Here is a 21,513-nt window from a genome sequence, read left to right on the forward strand (position 1 = left end):
CGCAGACTGTAAGATGATGTAGTCTAATCTGCTCAGGCGCTACAACACATGGTTACAATCCCTCTCCATTTGTTTCCACGCTATACATTCATCGGTGCAGTCATGCTGGAGGATGAGTACAGACAAACGCGTCTGCTACCTAAAGTTAATCAGATTTTCTTCTTTGTTGGAATGATCGCAAACATTTTGTAATGCGTGTTTGTGTTTTACAAACTAACAGTGAACCCAGAAACCTAAAAATCTAATTGAAGCCACTGTATGGCCAATAAAATCTCATATCTGTTAAATCGTGATAAATCCAAATTGTTTACATAAGAAAAAGACAAGCAATTAATGTAAATGGAAATACTTTATTTCACTATTACACAATAACAAGCTGGAAAAAAAATTACAAAAAAGAGAAATGGAACAAAATGCTGCAAAGCACCACATAATTTAGACGACTCAAATGTGGCAACGGAACCTTATGCTAACTGCCTTTGCTCTAGCTAATGTATCATCATCATCATCATCATCATCATCATTGAGAATTTAGAAATCAAAAAATATTTGGACATCAAGCAGAGTCATGCCAGTAATAGTAATATTTTACAGTTTCATGTAGCAATGATTGGGAGTGGGGAATGGTGATCCTTAAAGGTTCACTCTAAGTGGTGAGACATAACAAAGTGGTGGGTTTCAGGAAACCGTAGTCCATCATCTGTTTGGTATGATATACATTTGCATTTGGTATAAAGGAGTTGAGGAAGCAGGCGCCGGTCATAGAGTATTTGCTCTACGAGTTAAAGCTTAGCACCAGATGGGTGGAGTTTACTGTACAGAACATACAATCAACTGTGGCTAATCAGAAGGGAAAGAAAAATACCTGAAAGGTTACATTTTTTTTTTTTACAATTGTCTGTATTTGACAATGTGACACTGGGTGTGTTATTCTGAACTTCCACCCATCTGATTCAGCAGGCCAAAACAAATCCTTACAACGCAAACACTATGTGACCCACGTCTGTGAGGAGGACAGTGAAGAGACACAGGGATGGTGTTATTTTTTATGTATTTTTTTTTGTATTTTTTTACATGGAGAACACTGTACAGGTGCCTTCAGATCTGCCAGGACTAAAGGCACATGGGATCCACTGAGCAACAGATGTGTCCATTCTGGAAACACAAAGAAGGAGAAAGAAGAGAGGCACAAGTTTGTTACAATTTAACCTCAGGGCAGCTCTTTTTTTCAATAATTAATTAATATTTTTGGGTAACAGCAGTGCTGCGGCACACAGACTCGATTTGGCATTTAGAGTTTGTCTGGGCGCTAACTGATGCAAGGTGGCGATTTCTCACTGAGAAATGTGAATGGTCACAGAGTCACTTCGGTTTAACCCCTTCTACGATGTGTGTACCCCGGAGGTCCCTGTAGTTGGGACTATGCTGCATTTGTTATAAAAAAATAAAACTCATGGCACAGTGAAGAGGCTGAGTGTTAATGCTAAAACTAAAAGGATGAAAAATTGCTGTGCTTCATTTCTGTTGAATCAGACTCTTTATAATTACTTTCAAATTTACACTTTTGATATTTCCACAAAGCAATGTCGAAAATCTCTAGCTGGCCTGGTGATGAGGGTGAGGATGCTGCATTTCAAGTATCTAAGAGGCCAAGGTTTTTAATTTTAGGCTTGCATTTTAAAGCTGCTACTCCAAGGACTGTTTTTAGGTGAATTTAAAAAGTGCGTGCTTAAATAAAATTTGCCCCTCCCTCAAAAAAAGATGCATAACCTAAAGATGCCTCCCCTCCCCCGCGACCCTGACTCGCATAGAAGAAGAAAATGGCTGGATAGATGAATGGATGGTAGAGATTCCAAAAATGATGATGTTTATTGAAAGTCCTCAGAGAATAGCTGTTATTTTCTGTCTGAGATGCGAACATCATTGCAGGCACGCGCGACGAGAATATTTAATAGTAGAATTTCAAGTGAGGGAGTCAGCCTTGGTGGATTAAGTCCTAAAGCTCAGGCAAACAATTTACGCTCACATTTGGTAATGAAGAGGATATTGCCTGCATAGTTTACTCTCTCCGTGACTGCTCAGCGCTGCAAAATAAAAACTCACGAAGAGCAGCTTTCTCCATCTGATTTACTTGAGCTGCTGATGTGAGTGTTTCTCCAGACGTTTTCAGCACTTCATCCTCAAACCTGTGTGCTCCTTTAGCAGAGGGAAGAATACATCCATGATTTCCTGCTGCAGCCGAGCCAGAGGCCAGGAAAAATGACGCTGCCAGAATTTCAGTTCATTTTCATTTAAAAGAACAGTTCGACATTTAAAAAAAAAAAAAAAATGCTCATTATAACTCAGGTTACAGACCTGAAACAGGAGTCTTGTCATCACTCTGAGAGGTTGCGAGGCAACCAGTGGATTTACAGCAAGTTGCCGCTCTGAACCAAGAAGCAGGCCAGCACGTTACATTGTAAACCTATAACTTATTTTTACACCCTAATTAACAACTAATTAAAAATGTTAATTAGTGACCTTTAAAGGAGCTGGTAGGTTTATTACCACTTGACAGAGCCTGTTTCTAGCTTTAATCTAACCGACTGCAGCTTCATATTTAGCAGAAATACAGTGCAGTGCATCCGAGTAAGACATTCTCATCTAATCCTAAACAAGAAAAAAAAAAGCCCATTTTCCCGAAAGTATCAAACTTCTGCGTCACAGAAAACTGCATTCTTGTTAATAAATATAAATAAAACATGTAATCTATGATCTATTAAACTCAAAATTAGAAAGGGAATAATTGCGGAACAGAACATCATATCTTATTTATTTGAGGAGATACTGCAGCCGTCTTGTTCTTAGAATGAATATTAGATTCATTTTTTTTCCAAAGCAATTACTGTGTGCATCTTGGTTTAACTAAATAGCTCCCAATAACTGCCCTTTTACAACAACTGGTAAATTCAACTTCTGTGAGGTGTTAAAGATGCACAAATTGCCTTTCTGTTGCAAATACTAGTACTCTGTTTTTGCCCCCTGAAAAAGCACAAAGGGTTCTCACTTTTCAAGCCATTTTTCTTTTGTGTCTTGCCTGCCACAAACTAGAGAAACTGTAATTTGCTGTTTCCATGCTGCCGGCAGGACTAGCAGCTTACCTTGCACTGGCACAGAGTGCACTCTGTGCCATGTTTAATCCAGGAGGAGCCGCTGAAGCGTGAGATGTTGTGCTCGTCCGTACATGTCTTGGTGATGTCGTTGCGGATGGTGTCGGCCTGGCAGGGGTCGGTGACACAGCGGGGACAGCACTCGCCCTCGGGCACCACAGTAAACTCGCAGTCCACAGGCGGGCACGGCAGAGGCCAGCAATCCACCTGCCCCTGCTGCGAAGGTGGAGATGGAATTTGAAAAGGATAGCCGAGCAGAGAGAGAGGAAAAAGAAAAATAATCACTGCAAATGCACTTTGCATTTCCTGTGTCTAAACAAGTTATTCACTCAAATGCACATTTCTCCTGACGTAGTGTATTTGTATGCTAGAGGGACCGTCTCGACTTGTAAGGAAGCTAGAAAAATAAAGATGAGCGGCACAGTCTTCCGACAGCGTCAGCAGTTTTTTCCAGACTGTGGAGGTAAATGTTCCACCTTTCTAATTGACTTGTTCTAGTCTCGTTGTTCTCCTATTAATCTTACAGCAAACTTTCGGCGCAGAAAGCCTTCTTGGATTTTTCCCGCTGCCGTTTTCACTGGCCTAAGAAAACGGGTCATATATTTTGTCCATCCTTGCAACTCTTAACCGAACTGTACTCTACATCATTCTGTCCTGACCCACTTCTGCTCGTGCTGTCATACATGCGCATATCTGCCGCGCGCCTTATTGAAATGAAATATGAGTTCAGACTGTTTATGTTTAAGCACACCAGCAGATATAAAAGGGGTGCGCACGCATGGTGAGGTTTGATGCAAGTGTCCCACCGGGGATATTCAATATCCCTCAAAATCATCTGACTCAGCGTTTCAAAAATGTTGTAGTAAATTAGGCTGGCTATAAAGCGCGCTCTCACACAGAGCTAATGCCCACTCCCTGCTTCTGTGCTGTGTGTAAACATTCGAAGTGGGAAATCCCCCCGAGTGGCACTTTCTGCTCGCTGCCAGAGGGAGGGATTGAGTGTAGCCTCAGGTATCTGTTCCACACTGTGATAGGGGACGATGTCATCTTTGTCTGTTTATGCAGATGTGGTCTGTTATCATACAGGAGAGGCCGATGTCGGGCACAGCTTTTCGCAAACAACTGACGCTGGACTTTGATATCTTTGTGATACTTCAGATGGAATCATTTTTTAACATGTCTCCATTCACGATATCTCACTGCTATTTAATCTCTAGATGTAAAGATTTGCTGTTTTTAAGACTGAATGTTACAAAATGCCTCTGGGAAATTAGAACTGGTGACATTTATCTTTGCTTGGGAATTAGCCTGCAATAATTATGCCATTTTTATTCTCAAAAATCAAGCTACTATCTACGTGTGTGGTTGTGAAAATCAATGGTTTCTTTGATATTTTGGTGATTTAACAAGATGGCAAATTGCAAGTGGCCCGTGTGTGCGCGGTCTGCAAAGGCCACTTGATTTCAAATGATTGCACGGTTCATGCAAAAGGATTCACATCTTGGACTTGAGAGAATGTTTTGCCCATCTCCCTGCTGTCACTGTGTATTTTAAGGCCCCCGCTGAGTCTGGACAGCCATGCCTCTGCTAAGTGTAGCAGCATTCAAGGTTCATTTCACGTCCCTGTCACGCTACTGGAGCCCCAGTACGGTATCGCGGGAGCAGCCTTCTCTCTTTCAAGTGCTGCTCTTTGTACTGCGTGTGCTGGTGGCCCTTTGCTCTGCGTGCGCCTCTGTGCATCTTAAACGGAGCATGTTTTATGTCTATCTGTGTGTACATGTGGACATATGTAGGATGTGTGCAGATTTTCAAGCACACGTATACTATGTTTACATTGTGTGTGTGTGTGTGTGTGTGTGTGTGTGTGCGTGTGTGTTGTTACAGGCGTGCCTGCAATCTCAAATGTGCTCGTGTCTGCTCGTGTCAACACGAGTGCCTACACTGAGTACTGTTTCAGCGAGAGCGACGCTGAAGCAAACCCATTTTCAGCCAACTGCGCTTCCCCGCTGCCCCTCTGCTGAGCGGTGATTTTCAAGCTCTTCTATAATGGCTCGCTGTAAGAAATCCAAAAAAGCAGCTCTCAGGTCCAGGCATCAGGACGGCATTACAATAGAGGGAGGGAGGGGTGCGAGAGGAAATGACATTGCTATTGCTACTCAGACCATAAATCTGTCAGAGTGGAGCCAACTTATGGTATCTTAGCTGCAAGTACGGCTGATCTTTAAAGGCAACAAAAAGAGGATGAAATAAATAGAAAAATAAGAGTTGTACAGTGCTGCTCTGAGATCCAAAGCGAAGACAGTTTGTGAGTCATTCAACAGAGGAACTGACACTGGTGTGGGTGAGTGTTACAGCATGTTGGAGGAGGGGGTGGGGTTAGGAGAAGACAGTGGGGTAGAATCTAAAGCGTTCAATTTGCATGTGATATGCATATGGAAATATGGTAAGAGGGGCAACACAGGTGGGAAGATTTATTGTTTTTGTCAGGTTTGTTGGGAAACGCAAAACGCCTCCCTGTTGCTTCAACATAAACCCTGTTAAAACCTTGAAAAGGTCAACGCAGCAGAAGATGTGAACACAAAGAAAGCGGCGCATACGTCTAACTAAGAAAGATCTGTGTAGTGAACGAAATGCTGTTTTGTTTCGAAAGGGAAATGGGATTAGATGTAGAGGACACTCGAGACTAGCACCTCAGACATGCAGAAATGCAGAAACTCTTCAAAGCACAGGAATAACACTCCCTGTTTCACCCTCCCACCTCATAGGCGACACTGTTCCCCTAACCTTGAATGTCTTCTCCAGTAAAACGTGTAATTCCAGCGCAGCAGACAGCAGCGCGTACAGTTCTTTGAATTCTTTAAAATTTCAGTAATCACTCGCTTTGGTTTTCCACTTGTGCAGAAGAAAGAAATCTTCATTTTCTCCTCTCTGCAACCTCCCTATTCACCTCTTAATCACTCCCCCCCTCTTGCCACAAAACATCTTTCCTTGACTTTCTTCGCAGAGCACATCTCTCATTCATGAGCATTTCCATGGAGACTGGAGTATTTGTTACATCTCTCGTGTGGGCACTGCGGCACGGCAACGAATGCCTATGTTGTCTTCGCTATCACCTTAAACGACACCGCACGAAAGCGTTAAATACCTGCGCTCTTTGAAATATTATCAACGTGCAGGAGGGGGTTGGTACAAGCGCCCTTTACTCACCAGGCACTGACACTGCTGGCAGTTCTCCACCCACGTGTCCCCGCTGCCGTAGGTGAGCAGGCCGTTTTGATGCAGACACTGGCTGCTAAGTCGAGGGTCGCACTCGGGGCAGCAGAACAGGTCGGCGTTGGGATTGTCGCAGTCGCACACCATCCTGCGGCACATCACTTGGCCGGCCTGCGTGGGGAGCACAACTGAGCACTGAGCACAGGATGACGCACGGGCCAAAACAGCTGCACGCACAGACAAAGGCCTCTGCTTTGATGGGATCATTAAACATACATGTTGATGATTAATAATGTAATGAAGGCAGTCTAGCTCATGCCAAGAAAACTGTTCTGAAGCAGCAATTTATGACACGCCAGATTAAAGTGTGTACTCTATGCGTACTGATGCATAGTTTCTATTCATCAGCGTGGTGCTTTGGGCATCTCAGTGTTTTCAGACTCATCAGAGTACAGGAAGTAATCGGCGGCTTTGAGAAAGCGTGGTAAGAGTTTTAAGCTTTTTAGGATTTTCTAAGATTTTAAGAATTAACTATGAATTGGTTGAGAGAGGAAAAAAAAGAATTGCATGATAATTGATAATGAAAATAACCAGAACGACCCTGCAGTAGCCAGAAGGTGGTGAAAGGAACAGGTACTTCTTTTGATTGTTTCTCATCAATATAAGGCAGGGCCGACACTCCACAGAATCTTTATATGTGCATTAATCACAGTGTTTCAAACGCATGTCTAGTATCCCGAGCACAACAGCACCCATTCATAATAGTGTGCAAATTTTCTATCCAATCCCATTTTAATCGCCGTTTTGCCTTCTTGTTACTGTTTAATTCTAATATTTGGATATTTTTCTGTGGATATTCATACGGTTACATATTTTCCGGCTCAGGATGGATACAGACGATTGTAAAAATAGAAAGTCTGAATTAACTATAGAGCACAAAATTAAATTTGAGTATTTTAAAGGTCCCCTACATTTTGCACGGCGACAGCTCGGATAGGCTTGAGCGCCCAGGCCTGAGCTGAAGAAGGAGTTAATAGAATGGATTGAAAATTGATTTCAAAGAGCATGAGTATGATTTTTTTTTGTAACAAAACTGACAATAAAGTCTACCTTTCATTCCTTTACATTTTTTGTAAAGAATTGTCAAGAATGCATTCAATGTTGCCAGTTAACCTGGTATTTTGATATTTTTTTCTGAACATGTTTTTGAAATGGGTGCAGATGCATCGATGGGTTACACTCCACCCGTCAGCACTGCAATCAGAGCAAAACAATGAACTATTGCTACTTTGTCTTTTCTCTGGGGTTTGACTTTGGTTTCCCCTCTTCAGTTAATCGCAGCTCTCCATGTAATATCCAGCTGTGTCCACTCACTTCCAAAACAATAACATGTTTACTCCTCTGCTCACTGAACTGCTCAATACGACTAATTTTGACAGGCAGCTCTTCAATCTCTCAAATCAATTAATATGACTCATTTAATTAGGGAGCCATTTCTGCCCTGGACCTTTGTAATCAAATGAATAATTTGCTGCTTGATCATTCACTACCGACACTAATCCGCTATAATCACCTTCCACTACCGCCAGACACTTGGCATTAGGTTGAGTGAAATGCTGAAATGCAAAGTATGACTGCTCTGTGACCTGATAATCATGGAGGAAAAAAATGTGTTTAAGATGATGGAATGAGTTTTCTGGACCAACTGTTCCCAGATGCCTTGTCACTTTGATGTCAGGAATCAATCAAAACAAGTACATCAAGAGCCCCGATCACTCTGATAGACCTTTAAAAAGGACTATATATAGAGAGAGTAGCTCATGCACTTTAATTAAGTTGCTCACCACTACTGCATCATCTCCACCCATCCACCCATCCATACATCCTGATTTTAGGACTCTAGTCATGCAAAAAGCATCAGATTGAAATTCATTCACATTTTCATGCATTTTCAGTTACCGTTATTGCTGCATTACTAGCTAGAGAATTAGCCTAGCAGACAAAAACGAAAAGCACTCAGAGAGCACAAACCTACGCCAAGACAACTCCCTATCTGAGCTGTATTTACTTTTAAGGGAAGAGTATTGTATTTTGTATATAAACGTTATGTAGGAGGCGACCTGTTTAGAGTATACCCTAACCCTCACCCTATGGAAGCTGGAACAGGTTCCAGCCTCCTCACGATCCTAAATTGGACAAGCGGAAAAGAATTGATGCATGGATGATTCATTTGTAAATAACTGAGCATGAATAAACTTATTATATAATATAATAAGATACGGGACATTTTATGAAGGTTGGCTTTATTTGACCTTAAAGAAGTGGCCAGAGGTTCAAACTAACATGATATTTACAATCCCCATATATCATTGCCTATATGCCTATATGTTCTCAACACAAACAACGGCAGGAACAAACATAGTTGTAATAAATAGAACTAAAAAGTATTATTATTGTTTTGACCTTTAGAAGAGGAAGGAGAGATTGGGGGTCAAATGTAAAATTGTAAGTATAATTTCTAAAATAGCTTTTTGAAATCATTACATTGACCTTGGAGACCTTGGTGGATGTAAGTTTGATCAGAATTCATTCAAATCTTTTCAAGCTATCGTGTTAACGGACAGAACGCCATGCATGCAAACGCTACCAAAAACATAACCTCCCAGACAGAGGTAATAAAGACTGAAAGTTACACGTTTGGTAAATTATCTGATCTTCTGCCGGTAATAAATGTTTAGCTGAACACACATTATTAAATTAAACTGAAATATCCTCACTTGTGGCTTGTTATATGTAAAAGCCAATCATTAATAAAGAATCAAGCTATTTCTGTACAATACTGCAAAGATTTAAAATTTTTCTGTCATTAAGAAAATAGCAAAAACTGGGGAAAATAATAAATACAATGCATATTACGGTCAATTTTGTGCCTCTCTATCTCTTCTTTAATCTTCAACAGCTTTTTGAGAGTTGTACCTCTTTCTTTAGCTGCTAAGAAATAAACAGCAATCACTGTAGCATGACGAAAATCTGTAGTTGCACTTCTTGCCATCTGTTTACCATGACTGGGTGAATGCTACAATTTCCAATTTCCACAGAGGCAGTAAATGAAATGCAATTTGCTAAGATGATTTTACATTTTTACACTTTTTGAATTTCGAAAGGTCACTCAGGAGCTAATTCGCACTTCAAAGTTGCCAAAGCTGGGTGCAAATGTTTGCTGTTGATGGGGTGTGACAGTGCCCAAAGGTGGTCTCCCATTTGTCCTACATCAATTATCACATGTCATGTCTAATTAAAAATTAAAAAGGGAAAGAATCATTTGTTGCACTGCTGCGCTTTAGTTGTTGTTTTAATAAAATGTCACTGCTTGTTTAAAGAGAAGCACTCTGACTACAGGATAAAACAAAGTGACGCTTGCTGCTGATTGGTCCTGTGGGGAACAACATCATTCTGAAAGAAAACCAGGTTTACATTTGCTTTGTTATATTATTGTATTTCTGGTTTAAACACTTGGAAAGCAGAGTGAAAAATAACAGCGCTGAAAACGTTTCACGCCTGGATCAGCTGAACGCACATACTGTAAAAGCGTGCACGCGTCAGACAGACAGGGGAAATCATTACTCAGCTATATACAGCCATGGACACGTTTCCTCGTCTTTCTGTTTCAGCGGATCCATTTACCTCTACTTTGTTACTCTGTTCTTGGTTTGTTTGTTTCTTTGCTTTTCCTCTCAGCTTTCCTTGTCTCTGTATTCTCTGCGTATGTCTCAGCCTGTTCATTACCTGGCAGGAGCACACCGAGCACCTATCGCTGTCCAGCACCCAGATTTGCCCGCTGTGCTTGACCTTGTTGTCATGGATACAGTCGCCGGTGCAGTTGTGCCCGTGGGGGCACCGACAGTCATAGCCTCCTTCCAGGTTGAAGCACACTGTGTCGTTGGCACAGGTGTTCCTTCCTGTCTTGCATTCATTAATATCTGCAGGGAATACAAAAAGCATGACATCATACATATGCTCTGTGCAGATAACGGTTTCTTCTTTTCTTTTTTTTTATTACAAGACCAGTAATGTTGCTTTAATAGCAGGGCGATAAGGTAAAAGCAGTTTTCCCTGTAAACGTTGATGCTCTTATATGTCGGTGACCAGCCATGCTTTTATCTCTTTCAGGACAACAGTGCCCTGCCTCTCTGTATGTGAAAATCGCTGAATAGAGGATTTGAAATGCAATTGTAACGTGCAGCAATAGAACATTTTTCAAATCTTGCTGGGAACACGCAGTGTACAGCTGTAATGTAACCCAGAAACCCACTTTTGGCAAAATTATAACTTTGCTTTGTGAGGAACACACAGGCAATTTTTTTTAGAGTGGTTTTAATGCACTTTTTTCTCCCTCCTTTTCCTCTTACAACTCAAACTGACAGCTAAGATTGGGTCAACGAGTGGAGCAGCGCTAGCACTATTGTTACAGGCAACGCTTCGGTGTTACTGTAGATTGAGGGTTTCCGTTTTGACAGCTGACACTTTTTTCTGACAGGCTGAATCAGAGAGAATGTTTCCGAAAATGAACAGGCTGCAAAAGGAAATGTGATATTTTCAGGAAGGAAAACGCAACTCCTAACAACATATCTATGCAATCATAAAGGCACACAAACGTTTCAAAAATAAAACAACACCGAAAAAAAAAACATCTCAAAAGTTAAGTGAGTTTTTCAAAGTGGATCACTTAAGATTTTTTTTTTCTTAAAGTTCAGATTTCAGAAGCACTATTTTCAGTGTCTGCTTTTGTAATTTGAAGCACTCAATCCTGATACTGGGACTTAAAGAGAGGGACTTAATGATGTGATAAAAATGAGGCATAAAAAGCCTGTCAATGGAAAATGAATGGGTGTTGCCATTAATAGGGGTCTGTGGCACTTAATGATGCAAACAGTCATATTCTTGCATTGCTGAAATGTATGAACTGGAATTTAATCCTCAATTAATGCAAGGACTTGAAAAAATTAAGGTCAAATATTGATAAAGTAGGTGCCGTATCCTCTTGAGCAGGCTTTACTCTAATTAAGTCAAATAACTTGAAAACTGAGTTGCTACAGTAAAGTTGGGCATTTGTGCTCTGAGATCACTCAGCTTGGATGCTGGGGTGATGGAGGGGTTGAAATAGCAGACAGATGAGAAATGCAACTATACAGTCCAGATCAAAATTTTAAGACCACTTGAAAAATGGCAAAAAAAAAAAAAAATCATATTTTGCATGGTTGGATCTTAACAAGGTTCAAAGTAAGCTTCAAAATGCAACAAGAAGAAATGGGAGAGAGACAAAATGTTTTTTTGAGCATGCAATTTATTGAAAACAATGCTTTAACTGAAACAGGCTGTTTTACAGCTGATGAAAAGTTTAAGACCACATGCCTTTAAAAGGCCAAATCTGTGTATAAAATGTGGATTCATTGTCATTTTCTGTCAGGTAGTCACACTGTCATGACGTTCTGATGGCAAAAGCAAAAAAACATTCCATTTTTCAGCGTTGTCGGGTTGTTGAACTGCATAGGGTCTCTCGCAGCGCGCCGTCGCTGCTGAGGTGGGACGCAGTAGTACAGTTATCTGGAATTTCTTAAATGATCCTGATCTGGGTTATGGAACAAAAAAGTCAAGTGGAAAACAAAAATAATTTCACCAGCACTGAGCCAGAGAATCCAATTGGCTGTCCATCAAGACACTGGACGATCCTCGACCCAGATTAAGGCCGTTACTAGCACCGACTGCAGCCCCATAACCATCAGACGGCCAGAGACTGAAGGGCTTCAAAAACAAAAAAGGTCTTCAAAGGCCTCGTCTGCTTGAACGTCACAGCACTGAGCGTTTGGACTTTGCAAGAGAGCACCAAACATGGGACATTGAAAGGTGGAAGAAAGTTTTATTCTCTGATGAGAAAAATGTAACCTTGCTGGTCCTGTTGATTTCCAATGTTACTGGCATGATGAGCAGATCCCACTTGCGCCATAATGGTCTTTTCACTTCAGTGGAACAATGGAGCTTCAGGAGGTGCAGGGGTGTCAAACAGCCACTGGCTATGTCCAGATGTTGCAGAGAGCATCCCTCATGATTGAGGGCCCTCGTCTGTGTGGTAACCAGTGGGTTTATCAGCAGGACAACACTACAGTACACAATGTTCACAGGACAAGGGACTTCTTCCAGGTCCAAAAGCGTGATTGGGAAATCACGCTTTTGGACCATCCTGTGTGTTCCCGTTCTGCAGAGCTCCTTCAGTGACAGACTGCTGCATCCTAGATGCATGAAGGAGCATTTCCGCAGGTCCTTCCTCCCTGCAGCTGTCAGACTGTACGATCAGAACTGCTCCCAACAAACATAGATGTTCACATCTGCGCTCCAACTGCAATAAGTTAATTAACCGATTCGCACTACAACCTGCTTTGCCTCTTATCTGTAGTTATTTTTATTTAATTTAATAACTGTACAGTACTCTCTGTATATAGTAACCACTGTCCTTGATGTAAATATGTAAAAATTGTGTATGTTTCTGTTCCGTGTCCTGTGTACTGTTTGTTTGTATATGTGTCTTTTTGGCTGCTGTTACAACCAAATTTCCCCTTGTGGGACAATTAAAGGATTATTCTATTCTATTCTATCTAAATCCAGTTGAGAAGCTTTGGGGATGGACGAAAACAAACAAAATGGACATTTTGATGCCCTTCATGCGGCCGTCTTCACCACTTGGAGAAATGTTCCCACTCACCTCATGGAAACACTTGCATCAAGCATGCCACACTGAATTTTTTGAAATGATCAGCAATAACGGTGGAGCTAATCATTAATGAGTTCATGTTTGGAACTTTAATTTCTGTTTTCGGGGGGTTTACTTTTTTTAAGGAGGTGTGGCTTTAAACTTTTGATTGGGACTGTATAACTGGGATTGTTTGTTTGTTATATAACGTGAGGAGAGTGAAGCATGTTATGCATGTTTCCTGCCTGAAACAGCTTCCAGTTCTCTCTCTATGGCGTAGCGTTATGTCGATTCCAACAGGAAACATTTTTGGCTTTTTTTTTTTAGAATCGGATAGACTTATAAACACAATTCTTAAAAAAACAAACATTAAAATAATAATTTTTAGGTCTAGTTTTGGTAAGTGTGAAATTTCTACCAACTTCTTTTAAGACTTTCAGAATTTTACACGATCATATTTATGTACTTTTTATAAATTATCTGAATTATTCGACTTATTTTCTTTTGTTAGTGTGTGAAATGTCACAATTATGTGTTCATTTTTTTTACTGTGTCGTATGGTGTGCTAAATAAAGACGTAATTAACCTGAACCAACTTTATCGCCAATATTTGTGTTGTGTACGTGAAGGCGGGCTACTCACCTATACATGATTCCCCATTGGCGGAAAACAGGCCGTTGTCATGGTACCCATCCCGGCACTCACAGTGATACCAGCCGGGCAAGTTGACACAAGTGGATTTACTGTCGCACTCGACAAAGCCGTCCGCACACTCATCAATATCTGGAGACGGAGAGAAGATAAGAAAAGAAATGAAGAAAAAGAAAAGTCACCTCGGATTTAGTCAACATATCATGTTGGTTCAAAATAGTTTTTTACAGTGAATGAGGGTGCTGAGCTGCATTCTTGCCTGGCAGGCATTTTCAACACCGACTGATTCATAATTGATAAAACAACATGTCTAGCATATCAGTAAATCTGGTCCGAAGGCTTTATTGATCAAGCATAGTTTCACAGCCAGAGAAGGACATCTGTATCAATAAAAGATAGCAGGGAATGAATGAATCTCACATAACAAGCTTATTCTAGGAAGACAGCAGCGGGGAGCGGCTCCGCAGTATGGTGGCTTATGCGCGCGAAAGATCCCCGGTTCGATCCTGAGAGGAGACACAAATCCCTTTGGGTTGTGTCAGAAAGGGCATCTGGCATAAAGAAAATCTGCCAAATCAAACATGTGTAGCTACCTTCCATGGCAACCCGCTTGTGAGTAAAGAAGCAGCTAAAAATAGTTTACTGTAGGAAGACAGAGATGTTACTGGCTTGTATCTGAAGAGGCCGTAAAGCTCCTTTGCAGTCTCATCTTCTCATCAAAATATGCAGTAAAACAAATATATTCCACAGTTTCTACAACTCTGCTCGGACAAAGGAGTTTCTATAATGCCTTTGGCACAGCTTCTAACAACCTGTGGGTGGCTGTCAATAGATGGAGGTGATGTTTGTTTTCACAGAGGTCCACTTTGAAATATCCTTGACGCTGCCTCCTTCAGCTCTTCTGTTTAATACAAGACTTTAGATCACACGTTCTGACTTTCTTCTCGGGTGCATTTTTCTTTTGCTTTTATCTCTTTTATTCTGTTTAATTCTCATTTCTCTCTTTCAGTCTTTCTGCCTACAGCTGGCCAACCTTCGACCCTTTCATTACGACGAGCGGCCTTGCAAGCAGCAACCAAGAACAAATCCAATACAGGTTTCAACAATGAGCCTAATACACACAGAGAGAAAGATTACTCTGATATTTTAGCTCGCATTTAATTAAACTAAGGACCGGGCCCACACGAGAGAGGAAATAAAGCCTGTTATTACGCAGTGGGGCTAAATATGTTAGGTCCAGACATGCACCGTGATTAAATGTGTCTGCATAGCCAGTGATGGCTTTTTTATGATTGTGCATGATGCATGATGCTCTGCTCTCATTATGAAAATGGCAGTGTGCCGTGTATGACCTTCTCTGCGACTGCCTGCAACAGTATCCCCCACAGAGCTACAGGCAGACGGGCTCATGGTTGAGCCCCCCTCCCCTTCCACCGCCCAGGCAGTAATGGGATTAAGATCTATTGGCTAATGAGCCCTCAGCCTTTTAATAGAATTCTGCAGCAGATTAATCGTTGATCAAATGTCCCACAGATTAGGGTTTTATCTATTTAAAAATCACCCGCATTTGTCTGCATGAACTGCAGGTTTTCTAAAATTAAAAAAAAAAAAACGTTTCCATATTGGTGAGGTTAAAAAAAATCTCGCTCTTACAAGCTGGCAGACTTTAAAAGTGAAACACACTTAACACACTACCAATTATATCAGTTTGGTGAGAAAGGAGCACCTTATTTCCCCCCCCTAAGGACAGCAATGTTGGCTTTAAAGGACGCTGTTTAAATCGCGAGTCTGCAGCAAATAGCATAACCAGCCGATCTTTGAAAATGAATATGAATTCACCCCACTCCTGAAGAGAAATATCCAATGCTCTTTGTTGCCTGTGAATTCCAGGGGCGATAAAAGCGCTGGGAGGTTTTAAAGGGAGGAGCTGCGTGAGGTGGTGTTGCCAGTATATAAAAAAGAAATCATGCTGAATTTGTTGGAATGATTCTCTTCTCTCCAATACGGTTGTGTGAAGTAGTTCAAAGTACAACTGAGTAGTCAGATTCTATTTATAACAAACACCGAGGGCGAAGTCAGTCTAAAAATATGCTAATGGGTTATTTTCAGCCAGTTTCATTCAGGTGTATTTAAAACGCTCGGCTGTGTGGTTGTAACAACAGCGGGTTACACCTTCAGCAAAAGGTTTGTCTTTCGTCCCCTTTTTATCTTCGCAAACCTTGTCAGCTACAATTATGGCGCAGCGCTTTTCAGCCTTCTGTCAAATCAACCTTTAAAGTGCTGCAATGTTTTAGGACAATGCAACTCATTGTTGTCGCACCTTGGATCCGACAAGGCTCGGTGTGCGAGGTGCGGCGGAGATGCGGCACGCTTGCACACACACAAAAAAAGTCTTGCCTCCCCTTTTATCATCTGGAGGATCGTTGTAATTAAACCATCAACAGCGACAGTCAGACAAGGGCGCTGCCGAGGAGCGCCGTCACTACTGAATCATGACGCTTTCGCTTTTGTTGAATCACAGAAGTGGATGGCTGTATTTTTACTTGATAAATCATGTTGTGTTTTTTTTTTTTTTTACCTCTCTGCACTGGAAAAATAAAACCCAGTCCAAAAACCCCCATCACCATCACAAATAAATAAAAAAATGCTTCTCTCTCCTGGAGAGGTCAAGGCAGCGGTACAGCAGTTATTTTGGACTTACCTCACTGCATGAAAGACTAGAAAAACAACACAGAAATACCTACGCAGGGGAAGAGGATGGGCCGGATGAGGAGGAGAACAAAGATAAACAGAAGAAGGTGGAGAACAGAAAGAGGAGTAGGAAGAAAAATTAGAAAGACGAGGAGATGGAGGAGGAATCGTTGAAGAGACACTGCAGTTATTCTACTCGTTATCCTGAGTGGCAGCCTGGAAACAAGGGCTCTATTAAGGCAGCTCTCAGAGGACAAAGTGAGAAACAAGAGGACCATCTTTTCTCTGCCCTCCTCCTGGGCTTGTTATGCCACTCTGGCATGAACCACCCTTCCTCCCTTTATATTCATTCTCTGCCTTCACCTGTCCGTGTGTTACCTTTTTCCTCCAGCCGCCTGTCTCAAATCTAACGCAAAAATAGAGGTGCTCTAATTGTCACCGCTGCTAATCCCTGTGGTTTTCTCCCCCTCTGAGCAGAAAAAGCCAGAGTTTAGAGATGAGTTTAGCCTACCTCTTCTCGTCATGTCTACCTTTCATTGTTTCTGCTCCTGAACACCACTTCACTTCATTCTCACTGGCTATTCTGATGCATAAAAGGTGCAATTCTTTGACTTCCCCTTCCAGCTTTCCTTCCCTTCACTATTCTTCCTCCCCTGTTTTTTTTTCTTCCCTTCTTTGACTGACAGATAGCCCTAGGGGTTAGGATGCAATTCTGCTGCCTTGCATCACTCATTGCAAAGCCTGTCACTGCTGCCACGTGTACATCTCCCGTACAGTAACCTAATTCAAAAGGATTTCCATTTCCCTGCAAGTCCACCTGATAATCCTGATTGGCACAGGGAAGAATTATTCACACCAACAGCTCACCCTGCCATTTGTCAAGTCAAATGCCAGTGGAATATAAGTGGATTTTAAAATAGGCTGAATTTGTCATGTCAGATCAGGTTTATAATAAAGGCTGAGAAAAGACCGGAGAGTCGATAATAATGTTTGCGGAGGCGATAACGTAAGAAATGGATTGCTGATCGCTGTTCTTTTATGTATAGTGAAGTGTAATTGAGTGATTGTCACTGATCCTCGGTCTTCATTAAGAGAAAGAGTGAACTCACATAAATCAATCGCTGTGAAACCTAAGGCAAACTTAGTTACACACTGACTTCCTGAAGATGAAACAGACACTGAAAAGCAAATCCATATCTGCAAGCACTTGAGTAGGAGAGTGGGTGAGTAATCACGGCAAATTGGAAACAAGTCTTGTGAACAATCGGTAGCTGCAAGAGCATACAGAATGCAATCAGTCTGCATGCAAGTCTCCCCCACCCTTTAAAGCAGGCCTACAGCTGAGACTACAAACTGCTTTGGGACGGTTGTTTTAGTTATAAAAATAGAAGGAAAAAAACCCAGAGAGGTCCTTTAATCTCCAAACGTCTGCCTGAGAGTATGGATGTGTTTGATAGATGAGCTAACAAGAGCAATGAGACACAAAATAAACATGTGCTGGAAACTTCTAATTTGAAGCTTATAATACCAGAAGTCATGACTAGAAGGGACTTTTGAATCTGCAATAACAGTATCTATTTGTATTAACAATAAAACCCATGTACATGATTGGTTCACTGTATCGCAGACAGGACTTTAAAAGAAGAAGGAACATAACCTTCACAAGTTGTAATTGTCCACATTTTCTGCTATAAAGGTTAAGGCACTGAAGAACTGAAAACTGTCAATATGAAAAGTTCAAACTTCAACTTTCAACATAAATAAAATTAAAAATGTCCATCAAGATAAGTGCAGCAATTTATGATTTCCTCAAACTAACCATTAAGGCCAGCACAGTAATTTCAGTACTTTAAAAATTGCACAAAGTACTCCTGCTCTCTCATTTTATAACAAACAGGACACAGTTATTTTTTATTTTATTTTTTCTTGTTCAGTGGTCAAAGCGGCCAGAGGCTCGGTGTGCCCCAGCTTGTGATTGACATTTGCAGGTCGTAGATCCAGGCCAAAAGAGAAGGCCGATTAAAGAGTTTACATGTAGTGTAAGTTATCACATGGTATTGCACATGTACATGTACTGTATTTAATAAAACTGCCATGTGTCTGCACGCATTTCAGCACTTCAAGATTAGCATGCTGTGGTGGATAGACAGCAAATGGTGCACAGTATTCTTCTTCACAGAAATGCATGCGTGTCTGCATAAAAATGCTTCTTACAATACTATGACTCAAAGTTTGAGTCAAAGGAAATTTGAATGAATTGAACAGGTCATACCGAAGGGCAAATATTTGAGCTTTAATACTAATAACATAAAAAATGCAATGTGTAGAGTGGAATGTGCAATTTCCCGTGATGATGACGAACCCACAGATCGATTGACGATTGCTATTAGATTAGTGGAGTATTTAAGAAGCTTTAATCCTGTTGTTATGGCTTTAAGGTTTGTTTTATTCTCACTGTTAAAGTAAGGTTTTTCACCTAATGCAATGTAGCTGTGTTCAGTGAAAATCAGTGTAAATCTTACTGATTTCATGCCAGACTGATAAAAACACCAAAAGGATGCTTACATTGCTCCACATATGCGTTTTTCAAAATAATGACTATTTCTTCCTCTCTCAAAGGAGAGCACAAGACGTACCATTTACAGATCTAGTGTATACTAGCCTGCAGAGGAAAAGCAAGCATTTTAATTTGTTTTGGACTTAAATGTACTCTAGCTGTTCTGTGGCCAGTGCGGATCGCTGCATTGCAGCAGGTACAGTGGTCGCCTATCCCTGCGAGATGTGTAATTTAGGTAGAAGCAGCGGGTTGCGCGCAGCTAAACGACAACTCCGGCCATTAGCGAGGCCTAATTAAGACACACTAATTACAGGTGATGGAGAGAGTGCTTTGAAAGGCCGACGCTAAATAAATAATGAATACATAATCACTGTGCTTAAACAAGCCGCTTGAGCGGGCCCCGAGGCCTTGTGGGTAAATTGTGGAGGGAAGGAGGGAGCGTTGCAGTGATGCATTATGGGAGCTGTCAGAGTTGCATCACGGGAGCTGTCAAAAGGGTGGAAAAAAATGAATGTGGTTTTAGATATTCATTAGTGGTGGGTGGGAGGTGCCTAGGGAAGATTTCAAAGATGCAGGCTATTGTAGGGACACACACCGTTGCTCTCGCTGTTTCAAATTATAACAATCAGCAGCTCCAATAACTGTTGGCAGTGTTATAAAATTTACCCTGGAGTGGTTCGCTTTCATACACATGCAACCCATCTCTCTGTATATAATAATAAAACACTTAGTGCTGGCCCTATCATCTGAATGTGTTTTTATTTGATATTTATCTTCCGGCCTGCGTGACTGGGGTTGTCGGATATCTGGTTTATCTGCTGTTTAGTCTGTCTTTCAAGCCGCTCTTCTTTTTTCTCTGTCTAATCTGTCATGTTGTCTAAAACTCTGACAACCCTCCTCGAGTTCAACATCAATGTAAATGAGGTCTGAGGGAACAAATTGTTTGTCTGGCCCCGTTCTGCTCTCTGTCCCAGTCAATATGCCAGCATGACTTCAGCACTCAGCACTCTCTCACTGCCTTCAAGGTTTCCTCATGAACTCACTGGCCATCCCCGCATCTCCTCCTATCCTCCTCCTCTTCTTCACTGCCCCCCCCCCCCCCCCCCGCCCCTTCCATTTTTTATATCCTGTTATAATTCCCTTCCTTTATTCTCCAACTTTTTGTCTCTTCTATTCTACTCTTATGCCCTCGTATCTGCTATCACCCAGTAATTAAATATCTTTTCTTCCCCGCTCAGCTATCCACCCATTCCCTCCTCAAACAAATGATTTCTTCACTTCCCATCCTTCTTCTTTTCCCTTTTCTCACAACAGGAAGAAATATTTGAGCAAAGGTTGCTAAAACTCGTAGAATATTTCTTTGGTAAAGCAAACAATTTAGCAACACTGATGAAAAGACACATTCTCTTTAGATTAAGTCTCTTCATGAGAACAAGACTTTGAAGGAAGACTTGTGCTGCCAAATGATTGCGACTTTAGTAACCAAGTGTGGGTTGTTTTTTTTTTTCTCAATATAACATCATTTTACAGTGTAGGTGTGCTGCACCAGCGCTCCTTGATCGTGCTCTTGAACATTAGCCTTCAGGAGTGTGTAGGAGTGACAAATCTAAATTGTATCATTAACACCAAACATAAAAATCTTTTATCTCTTTCTCCTTGTCCTCAAAGAACTTTGTCGATGCTAAAATAGCCTCTGCGTAATTTGGACCTGCTGATTAAAACTGCTCACAAGGATTCGAGACTGCGGCTGAATTGAGAGATGAAAGGCAGAGGTGTCCATCCCGAGCATCTGATCAAATGCTGCTCCCCCTTCAGCATCCCACAGTGTCCTTTTGAGAAACTAGCAAGAGGCCAGCCGAGGACAGCAGAGATGGCCATTAGTTACAGATCTGACAGCACAGTGACAGAAATTTTAACTGGTGGCCAAGCATCCTAATAGGCTTAGAGAGGCTTGAAAGGAAAAGCTAATGAGCTGAAAATAAAGGAAATGCAGACACTACCTCCCCATTCATCTTATAGGAACAGGTCAGCAAACACAAATCTAAAACCTAAACAAGGAGTGGATTTCCATTATTATTTCATAGAGGTATTGCAGGTCCTTGGTTGGCTAAAAGATTATCAGATCTACGATATTTATAAAGGCCTTACAAAATCTTCTTACATGTACGAGGTGCTTTCCTAAAGGTTTCATATCTAGAGATGCTTTAGGACGCATAGATTAATAGTTCCTCCTGCCCACTTATCTTAATAAGGCTAAGTACCTTTAGATGGGACTGGATAGAGAAAAAAAAAGTATTTCTTTCAGTTTCTTTTTACAGGGAATTACTGGATTTGCATCACATGGCCATGAGCAGGCATCATCATATCTACCAATTTACATCCAATTTAATTTACTTTACTCATACAAAACAGTGGTTATGGGATTTTATATTGCAAGGTAAATATGAAGTTGTATTCTACTGAAACATATCAAATATTTAGAAAATGTACAATTTTAAGAAATTATA

At 41.2% G+C, this 21,513-nt stretch overlaps 1 protein-coding gene across 1 annotated transcript in view; it reads right to left on the minus strand.

Moving 5' to 3' along the window:
* Positions 1-336: 336 nt before the first annotated feature.
* The window catches only part of nell2a (neural EGFL like 2a), an 83,129-nt gene continuing 61,952 nt past the window's right edge, over positions 337-21,513 (minus strand). The window contains exons 16-20 of the mRNA XM_006782520.3: positions 13,750-13,890; positions 10,149-10,342; positions 6,357-6,533; positions 3,141-3,365; positions 337-1,155 (exon numbers count right to left, since the gene is read on the minus strand). Of these exons, the coding sequence (XP_006782583.1) occupies positions 1,114-1,155; positions 3,141-3,365; positions 6,357-6,533; positions 10,149-10,342; positions 13,750-13,890 (779 nt within the window). The 3' untranslated portion in view covers positions 337-1,113. The remainder of the gene's footprint in view (positions 1,156-3,140; positions 3,366-6,356; positions 6,534-10,148; positions 10,343-13,749; positions 13,891-21,513) is intronic.

This window comes from Neolamprologus brichardi, chromosome 7 (genome assembly GCF_056152115.1).
Source record: "Neolamprologus brichardi isolate AB-2024 chromosome 7, ASM5615211v1, whole genome shotgun sequence".
NCBI classification, from domain to species: Eukaryota; Metazoa; Chordata; class Actinopteri; order Cichliformes; family Cichlidae; genus Neolamprologus; species Neolamprologus brichardi.